Source organism: Neophocaena asiaeorientalis, unplaced genomic scaffold, assembly GCF_003031525.2.
Source record: "Neophocaena asiaeorientalis asiaeorientalis breed wild unplaced genomic scaffold, Neophocaena_asiaeorientalis_V1.1 scaffold140, whole genome shotgun sequence".
Classification (NCBI taxonomy): domain Eukaryota; kingdom Metazoa; phylum Chordata; class Mammalia; order Artiodactyla; family Phocoenidae; genus Neophocaena; species Neophocaena asiaeorientalis.
This window is the reverse complement of record NW_020173729.1, coordinates 764,269-789,315: the sequence shown is the minus strand read 5'-3', so window position 1 is coordinate 789,315 and position 25,047 is coordinate 764,269. Positions and strand designations below refer to the sequence as shown.

At 44.7% G+C, this 25,047-nt stretch overlaps 1 protein-coding gene across 5 annotated transcripts; it reads right to left on the bottom strand.

Moving 5' to 3' along the window:
- Positions 1–2: 2 nt before the first annotated feature.
- MAX (MYC associated transcriptional regulator X) lies at positions 3–23,007 on the bottom strand. 5 transcript variants are annotated; one of them, XM_024750814.1, is made up of 5 exons: positions 22,738–23,007; positions 21,981–22,007; positions 14,487–14,594; positions 2,170–2,299; positions 3–920 (listed from the first exon to the last, which is right to left on the bottom strand). In XM_024750814.1, the coding sequence occupies exons 1-5, from the start codon at positions 22,771–22,773 to the stop codon at positions 733–735; spliced, it is 489 nt and encodes a 162-aa protein (XP_024606582.1). In that variant the 5' UTR covers positions 22,774–23,007; the 3' UTR covers positions 3–732. The 5 variants fall into 5 exon arrangements, with proteins under 5 accessions (XP_024606582.1, XP_024606583.1, XP_024606584.1 ...); XM_024750815.1 differs by having other exon boundaries at positions 2,170–2,293; positions 22,738–23,002; XM_024750816.1 differs by lacking the exon at positions 21,981–22,007 and having other exon boundaries at positions 22,738–23,006.
- Between the last annotated feature and the right edge of the window lie 2,040 nt (positions 23,008–25,047).

Sequence of the window (25,047 nt, the reverse complement as noted above, 5' to 3'; positions counted from 1 at the left end):
CTCAATTGGTGGCTACCGCCTCACTGCTGCTGTCCCCCAACAAACCACACGAGTGTCACGCGGCCCTCCCTAAGGCTGGCTGAGAGAAGCAGGAGTGAAACAGGCCAAAGACTCTGCGCTGCAAATCTGTCCCCACTTCCTTTTATACCACAAACTTCTTCAAGGATCTCTGGTCTTTCAACAGGAGCGATAAATAGCCTTTTAGGGGAAAAAAAAAAAAATCCTTAAAAAGAAGGGGGAATAATTCTGATTACTCCAAACTGGTCATCTTCTTAAAGTAGAGCAGTCCACAGATTCACAAAGTCTATCAAACAGAGGTGAGGGTGGCCCGGGAGGAGAGGCCTGGGAGGGGCAGGAGTCCCCGGGGCACATGAGCCCGGCAGGGCTGGAGGAGCTGGTGGGTGGTCAGGACACCATGTGCTCAGAGGTCTGGCCGGCCGTCTGTCCTCCACAGAAAAAGCTGCCAAGTTGGGGTGTTTTGGTTTGAATATTCCTGGTGGGGACAGGGAATCCCTGAAGGGAAACGTTAAAAAAAAAAAAAATAGTGGAAATGGGGAAGGAGAACGAGAGCTGTTGTCCAAGAGCTTCTACGTAAAAATAAAATTAAAAAAAAAAAAAAAAAAGAAAAAAAGAGTCTCTTAAATGGTTCTGAGGGTTTTAAAGATGAACTGAAAAGAGGGTAAGACGATGGAGGAGACAGACAGTTTTTATTGCTGGCCTGCCCCGTGGAGCTTAGCTGGCCTCCATCCGGAGCTTCTTCCTGCTTTGGGGCTCTTCGGGCTCCGACTCCGAGCTGGAGTCTGAGCCCCCATCGAAGGCAGAGATGGTGCTGCCCTTGGCGTTGGTGTAGAGGCTGTTGTCTGAGGAGGGGTAGTTGGTCTGCAGTTGGGCACTCGACCTCGCCTTCTCCAGTGCACGGACTGAAAGGCAACCAAGCGAGCGGGTTATAGCCTTCTGGAGACTGGGGGAGTAACCGAGTCTCAGGTCAGGGTCCAGCCTGTTCTTCCGAAGGGCTTGCTGGCCCCCGAGGCTCAGGGTGGCTCATAAGTAACTCCCTTCTGGTGGCTGTTCCACCTGCACACTTCGTTTCCCTCTGCCTTTCCCAGCCAGAGCTGAGCGCTCAGTGGATGCGGCCAGCCACTCTGCAATGCCACCCAACCCTAAAGAGAAGGCTTGTGATGTCACTGTCCTGCTGTGGAAGCCCAGTACAGAGACAGGAGCACGAGCTCCCTGTGGGACCCAGCGGTGCAGTAACAGCGAAGCTGGCCTGGCAATGCCAGGCTCCACAAGGGTGTGAAGGCCACACATCAACAGGAAAGGATGACAGAAGATGTATCAGCCAAAGAAAAGTTTTGGCTTAGCTCTCATGTACAAGATCCACTTGGAAAGACAAGCTGGACACTTGGAAGCAAGTCACCAATACACACAGAATACCTGGGCTTTCCGACACACGGCCCCTACATGCAGGCTGCTCGGCCCGGTGACCAACCCGCTGCCGCCTCCCGCTGCCCAGCCCTCGTTTCAGCTCATCTTGAGCCTGGAAGGTCAGCCCATTTATTTTAGTTTAGTTTATTTGAGGTGTTCTAACCCAGGTGGTTACTTGCATTTCCTTTTACTTGCATCTTCCATGAGGGAGGAAGAGAAGTGAATTCCCCAGGAACAAAGAACTTGATCAGCTCTCGCTTTCCCCTGTGGTTGTAGGAAAAGGCGGATGTGAGCATTGGAGAACAGCATGGGCCTGGCCCATAGGCTGCCCTGATTGGACTACCGTTGACAACGGGGAGCGCTCACTGTCCCTGAACACCTGGAGTCTCTGTGGCGCTTACACAGCACACTCCAATTCAAGGACCTCACAGCTCTTTTGAGACACCTGATGCCAGGTGTGACCCCTACGACAAGCAGAGCACCTGAGCCCCAAGAAGGGGAGAGAGAGCAGGTCAGAAAAAAGTCTCCAGTGTCTAACCCCTATACTCCACTGTTCCCTCACCGAGGGCTCAGGTCCTTCCTCAGGATGGCTCTACACTCGACTACTCAGGCCCAAGAAGCAGGGCCACAGCTGCTTAGGAGCACACGCTCCGTAACTGGTTCTGACTCAGCAGGCCTGGGTGCGAAGCCCTGACCTGGCTGGAGCACAGCAGGGCCAGATGCCCCACAAGCTCTGCTGCTCACCTTGCTGCTCCAGAAGAGCATTCTGCCGCTTGAGGTCATCAATATCTTGCTGGTGTGTGTGGTTTTTCCTTCGCATATACTGGATATACTCTGTGGCTTTGTCTAGGATTTGGGCCCGGGATGCCTGTTGCAATATGAGAAAAAGCAAAGGGGACAAAATAAAGACCTAGTCCACGCAGTGAAGAAACCATGCCTTTCAGCAAAGACGGCATGAGGGAATGGAAGCAGGAGGGTCAGGGGGCACAAGGCTGAGGAAACAGCGTAAGTGCTATTGGGAATCTTGTTCATACCAGTCAAGGCACCAGCTGCTTTACATAGCTTACCTCACTGGCTCTCTCTGAGAGAGGTAGCTCCACCAGGAACCCAAGGCTCAGAGAAGTTTACTGGTTTATTCAAAATAAAAGAGTGTAGAGCCTGGATTCAAACGCAGGTCCAACTCACTCCTGAACTTGTACCCTGCCCACCCGCTCTGGTTCTTTAGGTTGCTTTCATGTCTTCAGCCAGGCTATTCTGAAAACATTAAAATGCTACTTAACTGAGACCTTGGGCCATTCACTCTCTGCTAGGGCCTGGCTACAGGCAGCTGGTCCAGAAAGACAAGATCAAGATCTCAGCTGGAGGTGGCTCAGGATGGGAATGGGTACAATGTTGTTCATCAAGGTCCTAGATTTCAGACAAGCTTTCAGACCGTTGTTAACTAGTTCCAACTGAGCCATGCTGCTTTGTCATGATTTCAGCCTAACTGGCTAAAGAGAATTTTGTGAAAGCTGTCAGAGCTTGATGTCAACACAGGAAGGGCGTGAGATTGGGCCATTTCAGGAAGCCACGACACCTTTAACATGGCTGTGGGTAGCCTAGGCACTGCCCTGTCAGAGGAACAAGTTAATGAGCTAATAAAATGGATGTCAGGTTACTCGGCCCCTGGAGGTCAAAAGTACCTGGAAGATTCCCTCCAGGTTGCAAACATGGCCAGAGTTACTCATGGCCAGGCAGCCAACCAGCTGAGCTGGTGGAATGGTACAAAGCCAAAAGAACTGAAGCTCAAGGCAGGGTAGTCTAGTAGCCGAAGTATGGTGCTGAGGCACCTCAGGCACCTGAACTGCAGCAAAGCTTCTCAAGTGGCAAAGAAAACAGCCACACTCAGGCGAGCGAAACTAAATCCACCTGTAGTATATTCTGACAATCTCAACTCATAGACTTCAGCAGGGCTGGGTATCAGAGAGGTTTGGAAGGCCTGGGTTTATTCACCAGTTCTCACAAGTACTAGAGTTTCCAGGCTTTCCTCTTATAGCATCCTTAAGGCAACCTCCTCAAAGGGAAATTGTTCATATTCAACCGTTTTTGTCTGGTGCTAATTACATGCAAGGCACGGAGCAGACACTGTGGGGAAACAAAATGTATTAGTCATGGCTTCTTTTGCCCAGAAGCTAACTTACTATCTAGTTGAGGAGATAAATGTATTTATATACAGACAAATCACAGGGCAGTACCAACAAGTGTAACTTGAGTAGTACAGATTAGAAAGGCCATGGGAAAGATGGCTTCTGGCTGGGGTGATCACCTTCTGAGTGCCAAGCATTAGCCTCGGCTCTGCACACACAGGTTCCTATCTGAACCAGTGAACCCTGGGTTAGACTGAGGTGGAATCTGTGGGAAAGGTTGCTCTGGGCAGGGAGAATAGCACAAGCAAGGGCATGAGAGTGGGGACAGGACCAGGCCTATTTCTTTAGTGGAGTAAGTCAGCTTATGTAGAAATGAATGAGAGCACCTACCAACGGGGGCTTGCAACTCTGGCTACAAGGTCGCTTCAGAAGCTGTTTCCCATTTCTGCCAAAGGGGACTTATTAGGGTTAATTACTAGGTGATAAAATGAAAAAAAAAAAAAAAAAAAAAGGTGGGCACATATTTAGAAGGGACTAATTAAAATACCCTGCCTCTCTGGACACTAGAGATGGGATTAAAAACAAGTATTGTGGGATAGGTGGCAGAGTGGGGAGAAGAGTTTAGGAATCCAGGAGACGGGTACCTCCTAGGTCCTGTCTTTAATGGGCTCTGTGACTGCAGACACAGTATTTCTCTCGGTGGCTACTCCTTATCTGATAAGAAGTTCTCTCAGATCCCACCTAGCCTTCTAAATTCTATGCACTCCATCACTGATCTAATTGTTATGCATATTTACATCCCAGTCTCTCTTTATATTTGTCTATTTTTTCAACTAACTGTTGTTCCCAGAAAGCAACATTAACCCTTATTTAACTCCTCATTTGCATCTGGCACAAGGGAAAAAAGCAAAATCTCTGAACAAGAGAGCACTTGCGGACTTCCCTGGTGGCGCTTGCAAATGTTCAGAGATAATTTTTAACAAATGACCACACTGAGTAGCAGCCTGAGCGCTTCCAGTTTCTTCTTCACATATTTATACGTGAAACCACGAAGTGAAAAGGGAGAAGTAAGCACAGCACAACAAACCAAAGAGAAAGATGCCACGAGAGATGGAAGTTTTTCCACCTCAAGGCAGTTTTTGGATAAAGATAAAATTCATAGATGCTCAGAAAACAGTGTCTTGGGATCAAGAGGTCTCCATAGAAGGCTAGATTGGAATAAACCCAGCACGAGGCCTCCAGAATGCTAATAAGCACCGCCCTTCCTCCACACACCCCCGTGCCTAAGTAGAAGCACCTAGGCCACTTGGGGTATCCCTGACCCTCACTTACTAAGTCCAAAAGCATGGTTCAATTAACTTTATTTTGCCCCCTCCAGGGTACTCAACAAGAAGTCCCACAAGAAAAAATTTAAAGTACGAAATACAGAATTCCCCCAAATTTACATGTGCATCTAGTCCAGCGAAGAAAAAGCAAAAGGTTGAAGGTAGAAAATGCTAGACTCAACTAAAATCCCCTCTTCCAGTTTTACAAACCATGCAAGATCATGTGACCTGCCACAGGGTTAAGGTGTGGGCAGGCCCTTTCCTTTATGAGTTTATACTGTGAACAGCAGACATGAAGCCAGCAAGAACCCTGGGCTTTATAGCCTGGACTATGGAGTGGCCCTGGGCTTTTGGTTTCTGTTTTCTAAACCGTGCCCAGTTGGCTAAGTCAGCAATCTTCGTGTGAGTGTCCCTGAGCAGATGACACTTGGTAGGTCAACATGTCCACAGACTGACTGTTGCCTTTGGGTACCCAGTAAGGACCTGAATAATTTCTTTCCTGCTAGTTTTTACAATTAGAAGGTACCAATTCTCATTCTGCCTTTCTAAGCAGAAACATATCTCTTTAATGGTTTGGACACAGGATGGCCCATGGCCAAGGGCACTGAAAAGGCATTGGGCCTTCTGGGTAGTAGTTTATCGCACAGCGGTAGTCAGGCTTCTCTTTCCCTCTGGGAGCCACGCAAAAGGACATTGGACGCCCTTGCCCAATCGCGTTCCAGGGCCACGGCTGCACACAGCGATACAAATGATGATGATAATGGCAGCAGCTGAGTACTTACTAAATGCCAGGCACCCTCATACAATATTCTGATGTGTTATTTCCCCTATTTTATAAATGAGGAAACTGAGGCACAGAGCTGTAACTTGCCTGATATTACATAACCAGTGGGTAACAGTGAGTCAAGATTTGAACCCAGGCCTCCAGGACACCCTATTTTGGGACCAGAGAGGCGGCTGTGGAACTAATGAAGAAGATCAATGGAATTTGGAGAGTCTGAGCAGGAAGAAAAGGCCTATGAAAGTCACCCAATTTGTCTATAAGGATGTCAATGAAGAGCCTGTTGAGGGTGATTTCCTTGAAGGAGTGATTTTAGGTAAATCATCTTCACACAGGTAATGGGTGCAGGAGTGAGTTGAAAGTGAAGCAAAGATGAAGACTGGTTTTAAGAATGAGGCTGAAAAAATAAGAAATTGAAAAAAAGTAGCGTGTAGTAACAGCAGCATTGAAGGAAGACTGTTTTTCTTTTTCTTTTAAAGGCAGGTGAAACTCAAAGTGACCCCTAGCAGAGAAGAAGCAAATACAGAAGAAAAGCCAGAAGATGCAAGTTAGCTTGAAAGAACTGACTGAACCTCGGCCTGGGCCAGGGGAAACGCTGGCCCCCCGCACTGCTCTGGCTTCATTACCTAAGAAGGGGAAACCCGAAATGGACAGCGGAGAAGACCCAGCGTGGCAGAGGGACCCAGCGGTTCCTGTGCCACCTCTCCTGCGCGTACGCAGTTGCTGGCCTGTTTGCATCCCTGCCCAGAGCAGCAAGGAGATGGAGGAAAGGGCCACCCCAGCCTCCAGAGGCACCCACTTGAACAGAACTCTGTTTGGGAACAGAGTGTACTCACCTGGTGTGCTGCAGCAAGCATCAACTACCTATTTCACGCGAGGCCCCAAACCCAAGAATCTGATTCTAATTAGCACCTAAAGGCCCCAAATGATTCTTGAAGTAGTTAACACTGACACTTAGGATGACATCCAAGGTCATTAAATCCCATTTAAGGTAGTGGTTCTCAAAATTTTTCATATAGGGCAAGAGTCCCACACATTTCCGGAGCTGTAAATCTTTGTTTAGACAAAAATCCAAGTTGTTTAGAAAGCAGGTGGGGAGAGGTGAGGAAGAGAAGAGTCGTACTGGCTTGTTAACATTAGGAACACCGTTGCTCTTCCCTAGGGTCCTAATGCTGACCTGAGAAACAGTCATCTTTGCTGTATTTATCATTTTTTCCTCCTGTCAAAATCAGATCCTACCAGGCTGCCCTGGTTCTGCCAAGAACCAAAACGCCACATCCTGGGGAATGAAAAAAGAACTACTGCCTGACTCACCAGTTGACATGTTTTGTTATTTTAAAGAAAATAAAACCATTATTTTCTGAAACCTGCACAAAATTCTATGCATAGTAAGGTAAAGGGAGGCCTATGGCAAAGCTGGTGTACATTTTCAGTTGAATAAGCCATGTTCTGGAAACAAATATCAAAGCACAATAAATTCGGGTCTGTATTAAACTAGTTCATTCCAAAATGGAACCACCATCAATGCCAACAAGGGAGGCTGGAAGGCTGTGGGCTCAGAGCCAGCACAGCCATGTGGCCCCTCAAAGGCTTCTTGCTCCTGGCCCTTCCAAGCCCAAAGGACCATTTTCTTGATTACTAGGGGAAGGCAAAGCTATCATGCCCCATTAAGGGATTAAAGCTGGGAGCCAGACATTTGTTTAAGGGTCAACACAAATCATGTTTCAAACTCTGTATTCTTTTATCTTGAGCCCTTGGTAGTCTGAAATGAAGGTGTGACATTTCCCCATCAAACTCTGACCACAAGGGACGGGAGCACAGGGTTTCCTCAAAGAAGAAATACAACTAGTAAATAAACATGCGGAAAAGGATATAATCTCACAGGCAATAAACAAAATACAAAATTAATTACTACCTTTTGCCTATTAGTCACCCCCTCCAAAAAAAAAAATTCCAGTGGTGGTAAAATTGCTACTCTCAAAGCAATACCAAAAGACTAATCTTTAGAATTTGCTTGAGAAAGAAAGAAAAGAAAGAAGACATGAAAACAATCCTCCTGGAAAGCATTTTGGCAACATACAGCAAAAAATCAGATGTTCTTACCACTAGACCCAGCAATCCAACTTCTGGGAATCTGTTTTATAGAAACAGCTACATGCACCAAGATGTCATCACTACATTATTTATAAAGTTAAAAGACTGGAGGTAACCTGAATGGTTAAAAGAAACACGCCTAATGGCTAAATATGAACACTCTATCACTTGGGGAAAGGGCACGTTATGTGAAAGCATCAAGCTATAGCCTTTACCCATGAAAAGCATGTGTATGAAGAGACCAGAGGGGATACACAGATAGATAACACCATTATTCTCGTCTCCTAGACTCCATCAGTAAACACATGGATTTAAGAGCAGCCTTTGCCGGGGGAGGGAAAAAAAAGGGGCGAGCTTTGTTTAACATCCACTTTAAGATGGCACCCAATTTCAGTCATGTTAAAATGGGGTGTGGGGTGGGGAGAGTGCATCTTTGAACCGCACTGTCCAGCACAATAGCCACCAGCCACAGGTGGCTAATAAGTACTGAAATGTGACTAGTCTGTAATGCACTGTGGTATCCTAAATGGGTGGGAAATCCAAAAGGGAGGGGATATATGTATGTGTATGGCTGATTTGTTTTGCTGTGTGGTAGAAGCTAACACAACATTGTGAAGCAACTATACTCCAATAAAAATTAATTAAAAAAAAGAAATGTAACTAGTCTGAATTGAGATGTGCTGTAAGTATAAAACACACACTGGATTATCAAAACAGCACAAGAAAATAGTATAAAATATCCCACTAGTAATTTTTACTATACTGATTATATATGGAAGTCATACTTACTTCTGTATATTAGGTTAAATAAAATATATCATTAAAATTAATTTTACCTGCTATTTGTGGCTCACATTAAAATTCCACTGGACAGCACTTGTCTTAGAATAAAGGAAAGGTTGTAGTTGTGTTAGAGGAATGGAAGTACTGTTTTTCTTCTTCCCATTTTTCCAAAGTTTCTGCAATTTTGTTAGAGGGGAAAGAAAAGAGAAATGCTGGAGGGAAGGCCCAGTAACCAATTCCTCTTCTTTCAAATCTCTCTATGGGAGTGAGCCCTCCCCTACTCTGTAGTGCAGAGACTTCCAGAAGGATGGACAAAGCTTCTGCCCTCAAGGAGTGCACCCTTCAGTTAGGTGATAAGAACTGTCACAGAAAAAAGGAAGACACAGGAGAGGCCCCATAAAGGGCCAGTGGGGTGTCAGGGAGAGTGATAATCCAGTGTTCTCAGGGTGCTGAGGCATTTGATACAGCCCTTGAAAATGGGCAGGTGGAGACTGACTGGCAGGGGAGGCCTCATTGGGGAGAAACACAGGAAGGCACATGGGCAGGAAACATGGGGAGCTGGGGAGCCCTTGTAAGTGGGTCTCTTCATTGTGAAACCCCAATGTCATCTGGGTGGTGAAGCTGGAGTTGAGACCTTGGTGGAAGGAAAGAACTAAGATAAACCTGAAGATGACATTCCTGGGGAAACAGAGGAGGGTGTACACTGCTTCACAGTAAGGGAAGGAGCAGAAGAAGCAGGAGGACAAGTTGGGTACCTTATTCAGAGAACATGGAATGCCAGTCCTTACCTTGATGGGCACTGGAAAGCCCTTGGAGGCTCTGGCAGTGCAAAAATACAGTTAAACAAAGAATTCAATGAATCAGTACATTTACAGTTGCTGAGCCTGGAGCTTAAGGGAGACCTGGACAACTATGGACAACAACTTAAGATGTAGAAAATTTAAGAATAAAAGAACTGCCCAAGTTGGAGTCTGGCCAGGTAATAACCCTGTTGAATAATAAGGTGAAATGGGTAGGGCTGTAGTTTACATTTCATTTAAAAGACAACCCCTTTAGCAGCCCAGATATGATGCAGAAACACTGCTGCTGAATGAACTGCCTGCCTTAAAGGGTGTCCACTAGAGTGAGCTCCTCCCAGTGTAACAAGGCCAGGTGGAGAGAGGGCTTCCTTCCTTCAGTCAATAAACATTCGCTCTGCTCCCTACTGTGTGCCAGGCACCAAGGGAAGAAATATGACCAAAGATATTCTCCCTGCCTTCAGTACTTACTACAGTGTAGTATGGGAGACGGGTAGACAGTCATCAAGTAACCACACAAATATGTATACAGTTACACCTGGGATAAGCCCGGGTCACAGTGCTGAGTGAGTTTAACAGGGAGACTGACCTTCAGCAGTAAGAACTACTATGTCCCCTGGTATAAGGGGCTATTTGGTTTCAACATCTACCTGTTAAGGACACTGGGCTTTAACGAAGATGAAACAAATTAGCTCAGTGTTTTAACCTCTTACTTGATGCTCAGCATGTTATCTTATTATTGTTAATTGTTAGGTATAATCCTCTCCCCCAAAAAGAGAGCAAGATCCTCAAGAGTAGACACCATGCATTAAACCTCTTAAATCTCTGCGGTGCTCACATATAAAAACGTGAGCACAACCATGTGGGCTGTGGCGGTTTTCGTCAGAGCTGAGCAAGCCCACCGTTTCCTCTGGCACTCTCACTCCTCAGCTCCTTTCTGGGAACCTACCACGAGCCGGAGTCTGTGACAGCAGCCGGCAGAGGCAGTGCCTTCATAGTCTCACCTAAAACAAAGGGACTGACTCACTGACTATAAGAACTCTTACTTGCTGACTAGAAGAAACACTTTTCTTCTTTATTTTCATCTTAGGTTATAATCTCTTTTTAACATAACATAGCTCTATCAAGAAAGGAGAAATTCAGAGCACAACTGCCTGAGAGAGCAATTAAGTATGATAAATAAGCATTTAGGAAGAGACCTAGAAGATGAAAAATTACTATACACCACTGTTCAGCTACATATGGCACGACTGAAACAGAACCTTCTTTCACTAAAGTCAGCCATGCTAAGGAGACACTGTGATTGGATACAGTCACTCTGGTGCAGGTGCTGGGGCTAACTCACCGGGGGTGGGCACAGAATTACAGCCCCACGCAAAGGCAGACTGATGGGCTCGCCACCACGTTTGCCCCCCACATAACAGCATGAGCTCAGTGCCAGCAAGCCACTGGGCAACACTCCCTAGCACCCAACCAAGGACCCTCAAAACAAGGAATAATTCTGTTCAAGAACACTAATGTCTTCCTTTGAAAAGTGGGACCACAGACGTTCCTGCCCTTACTCTGGTTGACCATCTTTCCTGTGGGCTCCATGTCCAGCGGAAAAACTATGGGAAACAAAAGGCTCAGGCAACAAGAGTTCAAGAGTCTACTTGTGAACAATGTGACCTATGGCAAAACCCAGCTGGACTGCCAACTATAATGATCTATTTCTCAGAACAGCTACGTGGACTCAGACAAATTTATAAACTTTCAGTGACCCTTAACTCTGCACTTTGGTGTTGTCTACATATGCTACTTCAGGGGACAATATTTTAGTAGCAACCCTAGTATGACATACTGCCAAGATTACTGACCCTATCCAGGGGAAGCTCCCAATATAAAGACAAGATATAAGAATTGAAGCAAGATTTCTTTAAAATATCCTTAAATTGTTTACCCCTATGGTGTGGTAGAAAGATTGAACTTGGCAACCAGCAGTCCTGAGTTCTAGTCCCTGTCCAGCTATAGACTGATCTTGAGCCTGTTTCCTCATCTCTGATACATTAAGGATGGCAGGAGCCCTAGCAGTAGTAATTGTCCAATTATAATACTGTAGTACTCACCTCAGAGAACTGGTGTGCAGATTTCATTTTACATTGCAATACAGATATTAGTTAATACTGAATTTTTTACTTAAGCAAAAGGTGACCATTTTATAGTAGAAATATAGGGAACAAAGGATAAATAGAGTTTGAGTCTCACGTTTAAAGGGTTTTTTTTTGTTGTTGTTGTTTTAGTACAAGTACCCCCCATTCTTGGTTAGGATCCAATTCAATCAGTATTAGTTTCTCTTTAAAAAACAAAAGGCTTATTAGAACACATAGGACAGATAATCTAAATACTAAGTGAGAAGTCACCTGGAACATAAAGGTGAACAAGTCAAAGGAGACTGGGGGCCTTTGCTTCAAGAAACTGATCTAAGCACACCCAAAACTCACAGGGCAAAATGATCATTTCATGATTATTTACATAATGTCAGAACCTTAATTACTGCAATCCAAATCAAGAATTACTCAATTCCCTTTGGTTCAAATACCACTTTAAAAAAAACTGCAACATTTAGGGAGAACTAGGAAGTCTGAGAGACCAAAGTATTCTGTTAGACTCACTGCAGCATCTGTGAAACAGTGCTGGCAGGGAAGGAAAATAATGAAGATTGTGGAACTTAGTGGGAAGGGGTTGGGGTTCAACCAGAGCTAACAGCCACTTACTTCCTTTATTCATGCTCAACATGAACATTTGCACTGGAACACACAAAAGCATTCTGAAATCAGAAAGGCACCTGGTTAACTTCCACTGGGGCTTTGATCAGCTAGAAGAAACCTGGCCCCTCGACCACTCCTTTCCCCTAGTCGTGCGACTTCTCTGACCTCATCTCCTGCTATGGTCCCTTCACTTACTCTGCTACAGCCACTCTGGCCTCTGTCTCCTTGACAGGCCCAGGAATGTTCCCAGGTTCCTGCCCCTGGACTATTCCACTCGCCTTCCCTGGCCTGGAATGCTAATCACCAGATAGATGCATGGTTCTTTCCTTCACTTCCTTCAAGTCTTTGCTCAGATGTTGCCTTGCCAGTGTGTTTTTTTGTCTGCCCTAATGAAAACTGCAACCCTTCCTTCCCTGTTTTTCTCCATAGCACTTATCTGACATACTATATATATATAATTATTAGTTCATTTTCTATCTTTTCCTCACCACACTAAGAGCTTCTGCTTTTGTCTACTTTGTTCACTGCCGTATTCCTAATATCTAGGACAATGACTGGTATGTAGCAGACCCCCAGTAAGTATCTGCTGAATGGAGTAAGTGAACAAACGAATAGGCCACAAAGAATGACAACTGTTTGGTTTGTAAGGTTACCAAATTCAAACTGTCATCTTCCTTGAAGAAAGGAGACAACAGGATTTAGGGTAATGTGATTTTAAGGACTTAAGGAAGAATGCTATGACAATGTAAAATAGACTGGATAAAGAAAAAGGTATAGTTGAGCTCTTAAGACTGACCTCTCCCAAAGTGTTCTTGAACTTAAGAAAGCCTAAGAATCACCTGACTGCAGGTTATAAATACATATCTCTAGGCCTGCCTCCAGAAAGACAGATTCAGTAGTGATTCTGATGGGGGTGATCCACAGGCCGTTTCTTGGGATACGCTGCCCCGGCGCCACTCCTGATTAGATGTGAGACTTAGAAAAAGGTAGCTCTTGTCCATTTACTTCACCAAAGCCATTTTAATTGATACCATGGCGTATGAATAAGCACCTACTGTCAATAGTTCAGACAAACACAAGAGATAATCCTTTGTACATGTGTACTCTGACTAAAGTGTGAGCCTCTCCCCCCATCATAAAGATTTCCTGTGGTGCTTAACAGTGTTGTATCCAGGAATGTTGTTATTCCAGGTAAGCACGTTGGTCCAAGGCCATTAAGCCAAGTGCACACTAAGTAGGCCTAACCTAGGGCAAATTCTGGTTTTGCAATGCTAGGCATTTACATGGCCTATTTTATGTTTCGCATAAAGGTCAGACCTACCCCATCCTTTATAGCCACACAGCCACACCTTAGATAACATATAAAGCAAGTGGCTTACCAGACTGGCAGTATAAATAAAATGAAACCATAATGGTCCCAAGTTTAATTCTGGATAACCAAACAAAACCAGGACTCCTACCACAGAGCTAAATCTGGAAAGCCATTCAAAGCCCACCTGACAGCAACAATTTTTCTTAAAACGGTTGCTTTTTTTTTCGGTTGCTTCTTTAACACTGCATTATTGAACCAAAAACCAAAAACACACAGGTCTTCTTCCAAGTTTGCCACTTATACACTGAATAGCTGCAGAGAGCAGCCAGTTATATTGTGTGTCAAGGATGGAACAAACTGTGCAAACACATATTTTCTCCAAATTCCAAGGAGTGACCCTAACCCACAGACTTTTTACTCAAAGCTTCGGACTTTGTTTTGCAAATGTAGAAACAGCTGGTGCCTACCTCTCCAGGGAAAACAGTTTCTGGAAGGCCACCAGTGGGGTAGGGGGATGGTGGAAGAAGAGTAGTTATTTTTTCTTCCATTTCGTATGAACACGTCTCTTTACTCAAGTCCCACATTAAAAATGCTCTTTATATGCCTTTGAAATAATAACTGTTGGACTGGGAGATCACTGGCATCCAGATTGGTTCACATACATTCCTGGGAAGTTTCATTTAAAGTAAGTACTCACTTCGAACCATATAAAATGAATTCTCATGGAGGTCCAGAGAATCACTGACCTCTGGAATCCTTAGCATTATCCCAAACTACTATATGCTACTCTCTATATTACACTCTATAGTTATAATTTCTTGAATGAGTAATTTATTATACATAATACTAATTTTAAAAGAGAGCTCCTACTGATGTCTTAACAAGCAGCGCCATTACATCTGACATCGTTTGCTAAGGATGAACTACAGTAGGTAAGGTATGTGATGACTCTCTGAAGAATCAAAGATTAAGGAAACCGTGTCACCCAAATATCGCTGACTCCATTTCTTTCCAGAAAGGTGAATGCCCTGCTAAGCCCCACAGTGAGTTCCAAGTTAGTGGTGGCTAAGCTAATCAGCTTTCTCAATAAACTCACCTTCTCTCCTTGGAGTGATGGGACCGAGTCCCGCAAACTGTGAAAGCTGTCTTTGATGTGGTCCCTACGTTTTCGTTCCAGTGCATTATGATGAGCCCGTTTGTCAGCCTGGAAGAATGGGAGAAAGAGCACATTAGTGATGTCAGTCCTTCTGCTTGGTACAGGTGAATGGGTACAGCCTGGAAGTATATGCTGTCAGCGCTGTCCCAGGTGACTGGACTGGGAAGGATTTGTCGAAGTGGGCAGTTAGGAGTCTCCAGAATTAGGCTCTGCTAAAGGGGGAGAAAGGGGTGAGCAAGGCTTTCGACAGGAACATCCAAAGTAGCTCGATGCATCCAGTTCATGCATAAGTAAAATAAAAGTTATTCATGGGGACAAGGTGTGGCTCTCCTGCAGCATCAGTTTTCTCCCACAACTTACTTATGTGACACAACAGCCGCCAGTCCATGGCTGGGAGGTGACCAGGGAAAAGCTGCCAGTGGGCCCCTTCATAAGATGTGATCACCCCCACTGTAAGAGATTCCCCACGGTGGGTACCCAGGAAAGGAGTTAGGTCACTGGTGCACTGTTTCTTTCCATGTGAAACCATCCATCACCATGAGTCTGCTCTGGTCTCCAGCTCGCTAAGAGGTACTAGTTTTAAGACCTTCTTGCCAAATCATACAATAGAAACTAAAACCTCTAGAAAACCCAGATGCATGAATCTGCGATCATTATGACAGAGCTGATATAGACGCCAACTGCATTCTGAGCTCCTACTTTTTAAAGTGCATCTAAGGTGATATTCAGCCAAGGGCTTCCCTCACACAGGCTGCCAGAAAGGCGGTCCTCAGACAGTAAACCTCTGACACTCACATATTCTCAATACACCTCCTCAGGCACCTGTGGCGCATCATGCTTATTTGGCGGTATCTAAATCCCCACAGACCAAACTCCTTATCCAGTCCTGCTTAGAATCACAAAGAACAATCAGCTGGAGAGGGACAGAGATGCCAAGTAGTCAGTGGCAAAATACACTGGCTTCGGGTGGAAGTGACAGTGCTGGAGAACACTGCAAGAGAGCTTTGGCAGGTCCCCATTAAAGGGGCGGTCCCTCCAATGAAGCACAAACGCTCACTTAACCTAAAGCACGAACTTCACATCTGCACTCCGGGAATTATGGGAAATACTATACTCTGAGAATTTACCCCCAATACACAAGGTTGCACTGGGCTAACCTAAAGAGGAAGTCTGTACAGAGGAAGTTCAGGTAGCTTTAATCTACCCAGACACAGCACCAGGAATTTTTACAGGAGTAAATAACTTGGCTTAGCACAAGAATGCCTCAAATGAATCTTTATACTAGACAAGATGTTCGGACAAAAGTCTATAGAGACAAGAGTTATAGGAATGAAAGGACTTGAAATTCTAGTATCTAATCCTAAGAGTCTGAGTCATTACAGAGGAAGAGGCTGTGAGCAGCTGTGGTAATTTTAGTCACTTCCTGGTCTCTCGAGCACAACACCTCACCTGTAGCTCTGCTGAACTGGAAACATGGTTCCCATCACAGCCATGATTCTCCATGGCATAGCACTCATTTTCAGGGCAGATGCCTGGAACACTTCTAAAGCTCTCCTAATCTTATGCCTGGATTCTCTGTAAAAATGTGTGTCTGCCGAACTCCAGGGATATGTGGAATTTACAGGGAAACTGAGGGAATGATCAGATAACCTGAGGCTAGAGGAAGGTATCATACAGCATTAGAGCAGGAAAAGTGCAGGTTCCTTCTATCAGCAGTACGAAGAGCCTGAAAGAATTAAACGTGTTTAAGTACCTAGTCCTTTTCTAACTTACCATTCCCTCTAGTCATCTGTTGATACATAGGTAAGTTGGCTGGGTCTTAGACTAAAGACTTAGAGGGCTGAGAGATGGCATTTGGCACATATCTGTCTCTCCTGTGTTTGCTACACACTCCCTAGGATGGTTTATTTACGTGCAAAATAATCGCCCAGCTTTGGTATCCAGCAGCAGCCCAAGATACTCCTGTCTACTAAATCACCCTGATTCCTGGCCCTCCTCCCAGCTTAAGAGCTGTGCACACAAGCAGTGACACCAGTTACCCACAATCCCTCTTGTTGATACAAATAAAATTCTAATTGTCTGTTTTCTTTCTGGGAGAGCCCTGCAAATCTCAAATGGCTAGAATCAAGTTGGACTTGGTTTCACTCACGCCTGCACTAGAAGGGTGGAGCTAAGTATAATCTAACACCAAAATCATCCCCACAATGCACTACCCCCTTCCCATTCACTGAGCCCTGAAAGGACTCAAATGGACAAGTCTTCGGTTAGAGGATTGTAAGTGAACTTGGCTGTGGACCATCAGCAGAAATCTTGGCTTCTCATCTGGGAAGCCAGCCAAGTTTGAGAAGTTGGCTCAACAAGGAAAGGCAGCAGTCCACTGCCTGGTAGAAAGCCTGGGCTGGGGACTGTTGTTCTCAAAGCAGTGGATGGAATTTCTGTGGTGGTTCCAGGCCCAATTTAACCAGCAGAAGAGTGGAATCTTAGACCATTCCCTGCTGCCATGTCCATCCCCAAGCTGCTACACTTAACCGGAGTCCATTTTAAGGCTCTCAGAGACAATGGCAATGATGCATTTTTCTTCTTCTCTAGCCTCATTTTAAAGAGCAAGTTAAAAACATGCAGAACTAACATGCCTAATTCCAGGCAACTCTGAACTAAATAATACCTCTAGTGGCTTGAAAGACCTTTACACGTATGAAAAACCTTTACACAAGACTGAGAATTCTGTTTGGGAAACATTTCCAAACGTCCAGCCGAATGAATTCCCTTCCCCCGCTACTCATCCAAATGGAGGGCCAGTTGCCAGGCTTATCACTGCTTTGTTAACTATCTTTGCTTGCTGGCAACCCTTTTTGAAAGGGACAAGATTTGAAGACTCCCAGTTTAAGGCACCTGAGATCCTCCCACAAACTCAAAACTAGTTTAAAAAAAACAACAGGTGGGGAAGGGCCAAACAATTGTTGTGTCTTGAACAAATAAAGCTCAACTCAGATGAGTCAGCTTTCTCTCAGCTATACTAAGAAAGATGTTTGATAATGAAAACGGGTGATACCAACCAAATTCTAGGAGACAACAGAAACATTCTTGGGCTGAACAGCAGGCCCACAAATACCTCCCCTATACATCCTACAGGAGCAGTGGCTGGATGCTGTCACTCTTTAAGTACGCTGGATTTGCAGTTTCCAGCAGACAACCCTTCCTTCAGGGCATCCTAGGCTAACAGAAATACTAAAGAGCCGTGTGATCTTAAGAGTGGCCCACAGATGCTCAACAGGAACTCCGACACCAAATCGATTCCAGCTTTGACATCTCTGCCAAGGTTTTTATTCAGCCTCTCAGTATTATTTCCACCAAACTTTCCATACTGGCAGCCAGAGTAAAAATCTTCACCTACAATTTGTCCATCTCTGACACTAACAAGCACATGTTATCTTAAGTGTTGTTAAATGTTGAAGGCAAATGTTATTTTCTTAGCCAAGAAGTTGCTAACCTGGCAGTAGGTCATTCAAGCTAAGGAGGGCTGTTCAAAACTGAAGAAATCTCTTTAAATTATTTCCTTCCAACTTACTGCATAGAGAATACATCTTCCTTAAAGGCATTACATCAGTCAGCAGCATTATTTCCTGCAAGTTCTAGGTAGGCAAATCACAAGGTGAAATGAATGATCCATTATTCAAGTATGACCAAGGTTCTCCAGAGCAATGCCCTCTCTTGCAGGTCACGTGACACCTAACCCCATCTATAAGGGGAATCTTCTCAATTCCAATATAGAAAACTCCCACCATATATGGAATTAGAGTTGCCCAGTAAACATTTACTGCCTTTAAGAAATTTAAAGGCTATATTTTAGAAAGAAGATAGTGTTGCTTACAATTACTTAATAAGCTACTCTTATTAAACACTAACACTGGAAATACACAGGCTCAAAATTCTCATCAGAAAAGATCTATTTACTACTTCTGATGGGAAGCAAATAGGATAAATAAAACTGAATTTCTAAGCAACTTAATTCACTTTAATCAACATGAAAATTGCAACGTGAAATTATGGGCAGCTAGGATGAGAAATTCACAAAAGTCCTTAATAGGAGATATAAATTGCAACTTCCCAACACCTCTCCTGTTTGAAGCCGACTGCCTGGTATACATTTTTAAAATCCAATACATACATGTGTTTTCCAGGCTATTCAAAAGAATCACTTGGTGCCTAAAAAAACTTGGGAACGCTATCATCCAAATATGCCATCATACTATACCCATTTTCCTTGATCAACTATTTTACCATTACTGGAATGTTGAAAAAAGACTTTTAAATATAAGAACACCCTTCAACAGGTATTTTTAGGAACCCAACCTGGCATCCACATTACTGTCAACACTCTAAGCAGACACAAAGTACATGTACCATGTAGCACTTCCGCCACACAACTAATTCCAGGTAAAAGACAGTAGCTTCCTGAGTAAATTCCCATCTCAAAGGTGACCAAGCTCATTCCCTTCTGAACACATTGCAATTTCTAAAGAAACAAAGAGCTCTGAGAAGTTAGAAATATTTCATACCAGAAAGGTCCAGAAACAGAATTGTACAAATCTGTTTCTAACCCCCCCCCGCAAAGATATACTGTAACTGAAACACGTGCAGGTGTCATGAAGGATAAGCCGAAAAAGGTCTTAGGCTTCCGACTAACACACTAACCCTACGTTTCTTGTATACATTCATTCTTTAAAAAAAAAAAAAAAATCTCAAGCAGAAATAAAACAAAGATCACCTTGCATGAAATATACCTGCCCCAGAAAACTGTCTTTGAAATGCAACTTTTTCCCTCCAAAAAAATAATAAAAATAAAATAATATCAGTGGGATTCTGAGACATATTGAATTTAATAATATAAATTATTGTTTGGGGTTACTTCCTTTAACAAAGCTTACTGGTCACCGGAGAAGTTGTTTTCTGTTCACATTGAGGCAACAGAAAAAAATACTCGTCAAATCAGTTTCACTTTCTGTTACTGTTAGCCTCACTTCCTCACTCTGTTATTGCTGAGTATCCTACATTTCTTATGTAGTAAGGCTGTAGCTATTGTAGTGACATTATAAAACATGAATGAATACCTCTTTTTATGTTAGGACCCACAGGACCATTTCAAAATAACTTTTTAAAAGTTCTTTTGCAGTTCTAAATATTTGGTTGTTCACAGTCCACACCCTTTTCTGAACGAAGGCAAAGCTTAAGAACAGTTTCCCCCAAATTAAAAAATATATATATTTATCTATACTAAATGTCAGGAAATAAACATAGTTACACAGAAAAAAAAATCCTTTTTACCCTACGTGTTCACAATAATTGCTTGATATGCTATGAAATTTGTCTATTGCTTCTTCTCTCTATGCCATTGTGATTATCTTGTAACAGATAATATTTAAATGTCTCAGCAAGTAGATGTGTCAAATTAAAAACAAAGGGTCAGAACCACTCCCTGTGTCCACCCTCCAAAATCAAAGGGAAAAATCCTAAGTACCTTAACAGCGAACTGAAAGCCTCCAGACCAGACAATGAGATGAGCACTCTAGGAGAGTGGGGACATTTTCATAATTTAATAAAACGATTTACATCAACAGCCAAGTGGACGAGCATTCTGAAAAGCAGAAAGCGCTCAAGAACTGGAAGCCAAAATTTCACAAAGAAAATCCTTATCTCACTGGAAAGCCAATATAATTCCAATTTAAATAATGATTCTTCAAAGGAAGCCTAAACAATCCCTACCCTCCAACCCTGATCAAGCCCTAGGGCAGATTTTACAACGGGAGACTTGGAGGAAAAAAATGTTTTAAACAGACTGTGTTCCAAACATGAAATTCCTTGTTTACATTATTAAGGATAACAGTAACTGAAAAAAAGGAATTTAATTTTCAAACGTATGTATAAATATTAAGTATCTGACAATACTTCAAATATTCAAAGTATTGTCTTCAAATACTTCAAGGAAAAATAAAACAAAACAAATTCTTTTTTAGTGACTAGTACCCAGGGATAATTTTAAAACCCCTGGAACAACTGCATTCTTGGATTTTATGGAAATATCAGCTTTCCATAAGTAGAGTTTTTCTAAATGCCTAATTCCTTCGACAACCTTAGAATCTGTGCTCTAATGAAAAGCAGGTACGATTAAGAGGGCTTGCTTTTATCCTGTGATAATGAAATTATTAGACCAGAGGTCTCAAAGTGGCATCTGGCAAGTTGTAACAAGCCCCTAAACAACTTGATTGTCTCATACATTATTTTAAAAATCAGAAAAATAACATCAAAGTCTGGATTTGTAATCTTTCTTTTAAAATAGGAAGATAAGACAACACTAAGCCCTCATTCCCACATAACAGCAACCCACTGGACTTTAGTGACTGCCTTTTTAGAAGAGGCATGTGCTCTCTAGTACCCCAGTCCTCACCTCTGCTCTCTATTCCTGACTATCTCACTGCCTGGGCCCCCTAGAGACATCTAAATTTTGGACCCTCATTCTCTACACTTCCTACTGCTCCCATCTGTCAAATGTTAGATGCTATGGTTTACTCATTTCTCTTCTCCTCTGATTCTGATTTATTTTGTCTCTATTCCTTTTTCTCCCTCTAATCTATTCATGGAACACCCATAGTACTATCTCAGACTCCAAGGACATGAGATTTGTGTCTATCTTAATCCACAGAACCATCCACTGAGAACATTAATATCCAAACTCTGAGAAATTACTAACAACACCTTATGGTCTTAACCATCACCTCTTGACAAACCTCTCTCTACAGTGCCACTTTTCTTCAACAGTTCTTTTTGTCTTTATACTGCTCCTTCAACTCAAATATAGTCAGACCACAATAAGCAGCTGAATGTGACACGTTCACATTCAACCTTTGGCCCCTCTACATTTCCAATTTCTGCATTAGAATAATACCAGGTTGTGCTAGATTCCATAGGTCTACAGCAGTCACGTGACTTTTGGTTAAAGGTTGATTACTGCATGTGCCTTCAACTTCACACAACTATGCAGATACGGTTTAGAACCTACTTGTTCCTAAGTAAATCTGGCCACTTTTCCCTGAAATAATACTACAATTTACTTCAACATGATGTGTTTCTCATTTCCCACTTCTATAGTGACAGCTAGAGCCCCCAGCGGAAACCTACAGGATTCATTTCCTTGCATACAAATTCTCACTCACCTATAGTCACTGAAACTCACCACCTGAGAACCTAGAATTATGAGGTTCGCAAGCCCGCCGCCCCCACCTAGAACCCCAGAACAAGGCCCCACCTCACCTTAGCGATTAACAGGAGAGTTTACTACAATATTAAAAGTAATAAAACGATCTCTTTTTCTCTCTGACCCCAAAAAGGACTAGAATTGAACGGAAATGAAAATGAAACGGAGAGTAGGAGACGTACCGCTGATTGAAACCTCGGTTGCTCTTCCTGGAATAAGAGAGAGAAAAAAATAGAAAATATAGAAGTTATTTTTACACTTCACATTCAATAATAAGAAAGAAAATGCCGGCGGCAGAGGAAGCGGCGGGTGGGGAGTCAGCCCTACACCCCCCTCCCCATCCCACGCTCCCATCCCCCCTAGCGGGATCCGGTAGCGGGGCAGGGGGGTCCCGAGCGCCGCCCCTCCTTCCGGCATCCGACCCGGGACAGAGGAAGGGGATCCAGAGCACTGCCTCCTCTCCTCGCACCCAGCTCAGGGCGTCTGGGCACTCCCAAGCCCTCTCCGCCCTCCTTCACCAGCCAGGATCCGCCGCGGGTCACGGGAGGAGGGGGTCGCGGGCCAAGGGAGCAGGTCCTAAGCGCGGTGCCCTTCCCCAGGATCCGGACAATGGGATCCCGAGCGCACCCCGTCCCTGTCCCCCGGATCCTGAACTGGATAGGGTGGGAACGGGAGGCCGCAGCACCTTCCTCCACCGGGGGAGGTGGGGGTCCCAGAGGCCGCGTGTCTCCTCCCCACCTCCAGTCCCAGAAGGCCGCTCCGGCCAAGAGCCCGGAGGAGAGCGAGCCGGGAGCGCGACGGAGGCGGTCCCGGCCCAGGGTGAGGAAGGGGAAGGAGGCGGCGGCTGCCCGGCCCCCTACCGCCGTCGCCCTGCTGAGAACCCCGGCCGCTGTCCCCGCCTGACAACCCGCAAGGGAAGGAAGAAGCCCCAGGACTCACGTCGCTCTCCACCTCGATGTCATCGTTATCGCTCATTTCCTACGGCCCAGGGAGCGGCCACTGCAGCGGCGGCGGGGAAGGGGGAGGGGTGGAGGGGAGGGGGAAGTCACCGACAACAAGAAGCCGAGTCCCCCCACACACACACTCACTCACTCGCTCTCTCACTCACTCACACACACTCACACACACGCACACACACACACACACACACACACAACACGGGCGAGAACCACCTCCTCACTGCAGCACCGGATCAACGGCGGCACGCACGCCCGGTCGGCCCCCTCCCACGTGACCAGGCTCGTCACGCTGGGGCCGCCGAGACTTGTAGTTCTTGTCCCTTTGACTGACAGCCCAGCTAGCTCCAGAAAAACTACAAATCCCATAAGGAACTGTAAACAGTCGTCGCCAGCCCGGCTTGTTGACGGAGCCCAGAGCGCCTGCGTGCCCCGTGGAGGGGGGGCGGAGAGAGAAGCGGCGCGGTGCCTGCTGGGAGTCGTAGTCCGCAGACCGCGAGTTGTCAGGAGATTTTCCTCCGGAGGCAGCAGAGGTGGCTGCTGGGAAGACAGGACACGTGGAGGGAGCTGGGGCTCCTGGAGCCGGGCACAGGCTGAGCGCCGGGCGCCGGGCCCAGGGGACAGGGTGGAAGCTCTGGAGGAGTAGCCGCCTGCCTAAATAACGCTGCCTCTCCTTGGTGCGACTGGCTTTACTCTGTCTTCTAGATGTGTGAGTCGCTCTGCCTTGCGCCCTGGGGCGTAACGCCCCTGCTGGGGGGATGCTGCTGCGGCGAACTTGGGGGCGCGGCTCCGGATGCCCACGCGGACCTCTGGGATCTGGCTATGGGGAGGTGTCAATAGTAGGTGTTAAATGGTATTACAGGATAGGCAAGATGACCGGCCTCGCTGATGGATCACTCCCAGCCACGAGAATCGTGTCTTCATTCATCCGGGAGTGACCATCTTGTTAGTCACGTGAGGATCGTCCATTCACAGACAACCGCCCCTCAACAATCGTTTACGTGGAAATAAAAGCTCCTTCTGAATTTGTTGTAGTCTAAGCAGTTTGAGGAGTGCCCCAGTTCAGAGTACCATAATTAAGAATTGTGAAAAGTATCAAAATGGAAAACTGGTGCAGCTCCCTATCCAGTTAAAATCTTATTTAAGTACTGTGGCACGAGGTGTGATCGTATCCATTTCACTGATATATATTGAACGTCCAACATGTGCCAGCACGGGAATGCCGTAATATCTAAGACTGGAACGGACCCTGTCTTCATGAAGCTCACGGTTGTGGAAACAAAAGTGAGACTGCCCTGCTGCCATTTTAAGAGTGTACATCAAGTCCCACAGGAGGAAGAATACTACTGATAATAAGACACTTTCAACCCTAAGACAAAGTATCCGAACTACTTTTTAAAATCTGCTGTCCAGAATGAATGAAATCTTGAGTTTTTCCCATCAGTTACTGATTCCCTAATGAAAACTATTTTATCCCTGACTTTTGAATACAGAAATTTGGGAATATGTCATTTGTGACATATCTTCCCATGTGAGCATACTGTCTATGCTGAAGAGATAAATGTAAACATGGTAATCTTTACATTTTTCCTTTAAATATCTGTGGTATTTCTTATTCAGTGGTCCAATCCTACTGAAGTCAGCACGTCTTTGCAAGTAAACTTATCTTTTCTAAATGCTTTTGTCTCAGTCTTCCTTTTACACTAAGTGGGGGAGAGAGACATAAGCAAATCATTATAGGAGCTGCTGGGCTAGAAGGGAGACAGGGAAGGTAGTTCTTGAGTGAGTTAATTAGCTGGTACCTAGGGCTAATTCATGATTACAACAATTACTGAGTGGCAGTTATGTGCAAAGCACTATAAGGCAACCCAGGCTACAAGTTAAAATCCCTCTGGGGGTTTTACAAATTCTGATGCCCAGGCCACACCCCAAACCAGTTAAGTCAGAACCTCTGGGGGTGAGAACCAGGTAGCAGTATTTTTTTTTAAAGCTCTACAGGTGATTCCAATGTGCAACCAAGATGGAGGACCCCTGCTACAGAGGATGCCAAGATAAATAAGATAGTCTTCCACTGAATTGTACACTTTACAAGAGTGAATTTTATGGTTTGTCAATAATTTTAATGAAGCAGTTATATAGAAAATAGGAAACTCTTTGCTCATGTGGAGTCTAAAAGCTGGAGTAAATTATGAACACAAATAATTGCAAGGAAGACAGACTGAGTGTTAAATTAGCTACACAGGCAGTGAATGATGTAAGAGCTCAGAGGAGGGAGAATTATTTCTAGGTCTGA

What these genes read in the sequence shown, in the direction of transcription:
- MAX (XM_024750814.1), bottom strand. Translation starts at nt 22,773, where the DNA reads ATGAGCGATAACGATGACATCGAGGTGGAGAGCGAC. An exon ending in AACCGAGGTTTCAATCAGCG is followed by an intron (nt 14,595 to 21,980) that starts GTACGTCTCCTA and finishes CCATTCTTCCAG; the next exon opens with GCTGACAAACGGGCTCATCA. An exon ending in CATCACTCCAAGGAGAGAAG is followed by an intron (nt 2,300 to 14,486) that starts GTGAGTTTATTG and finishes TTTCTCATATTG; the next exon opens with CAACAGGCATCCCGGGCCCA.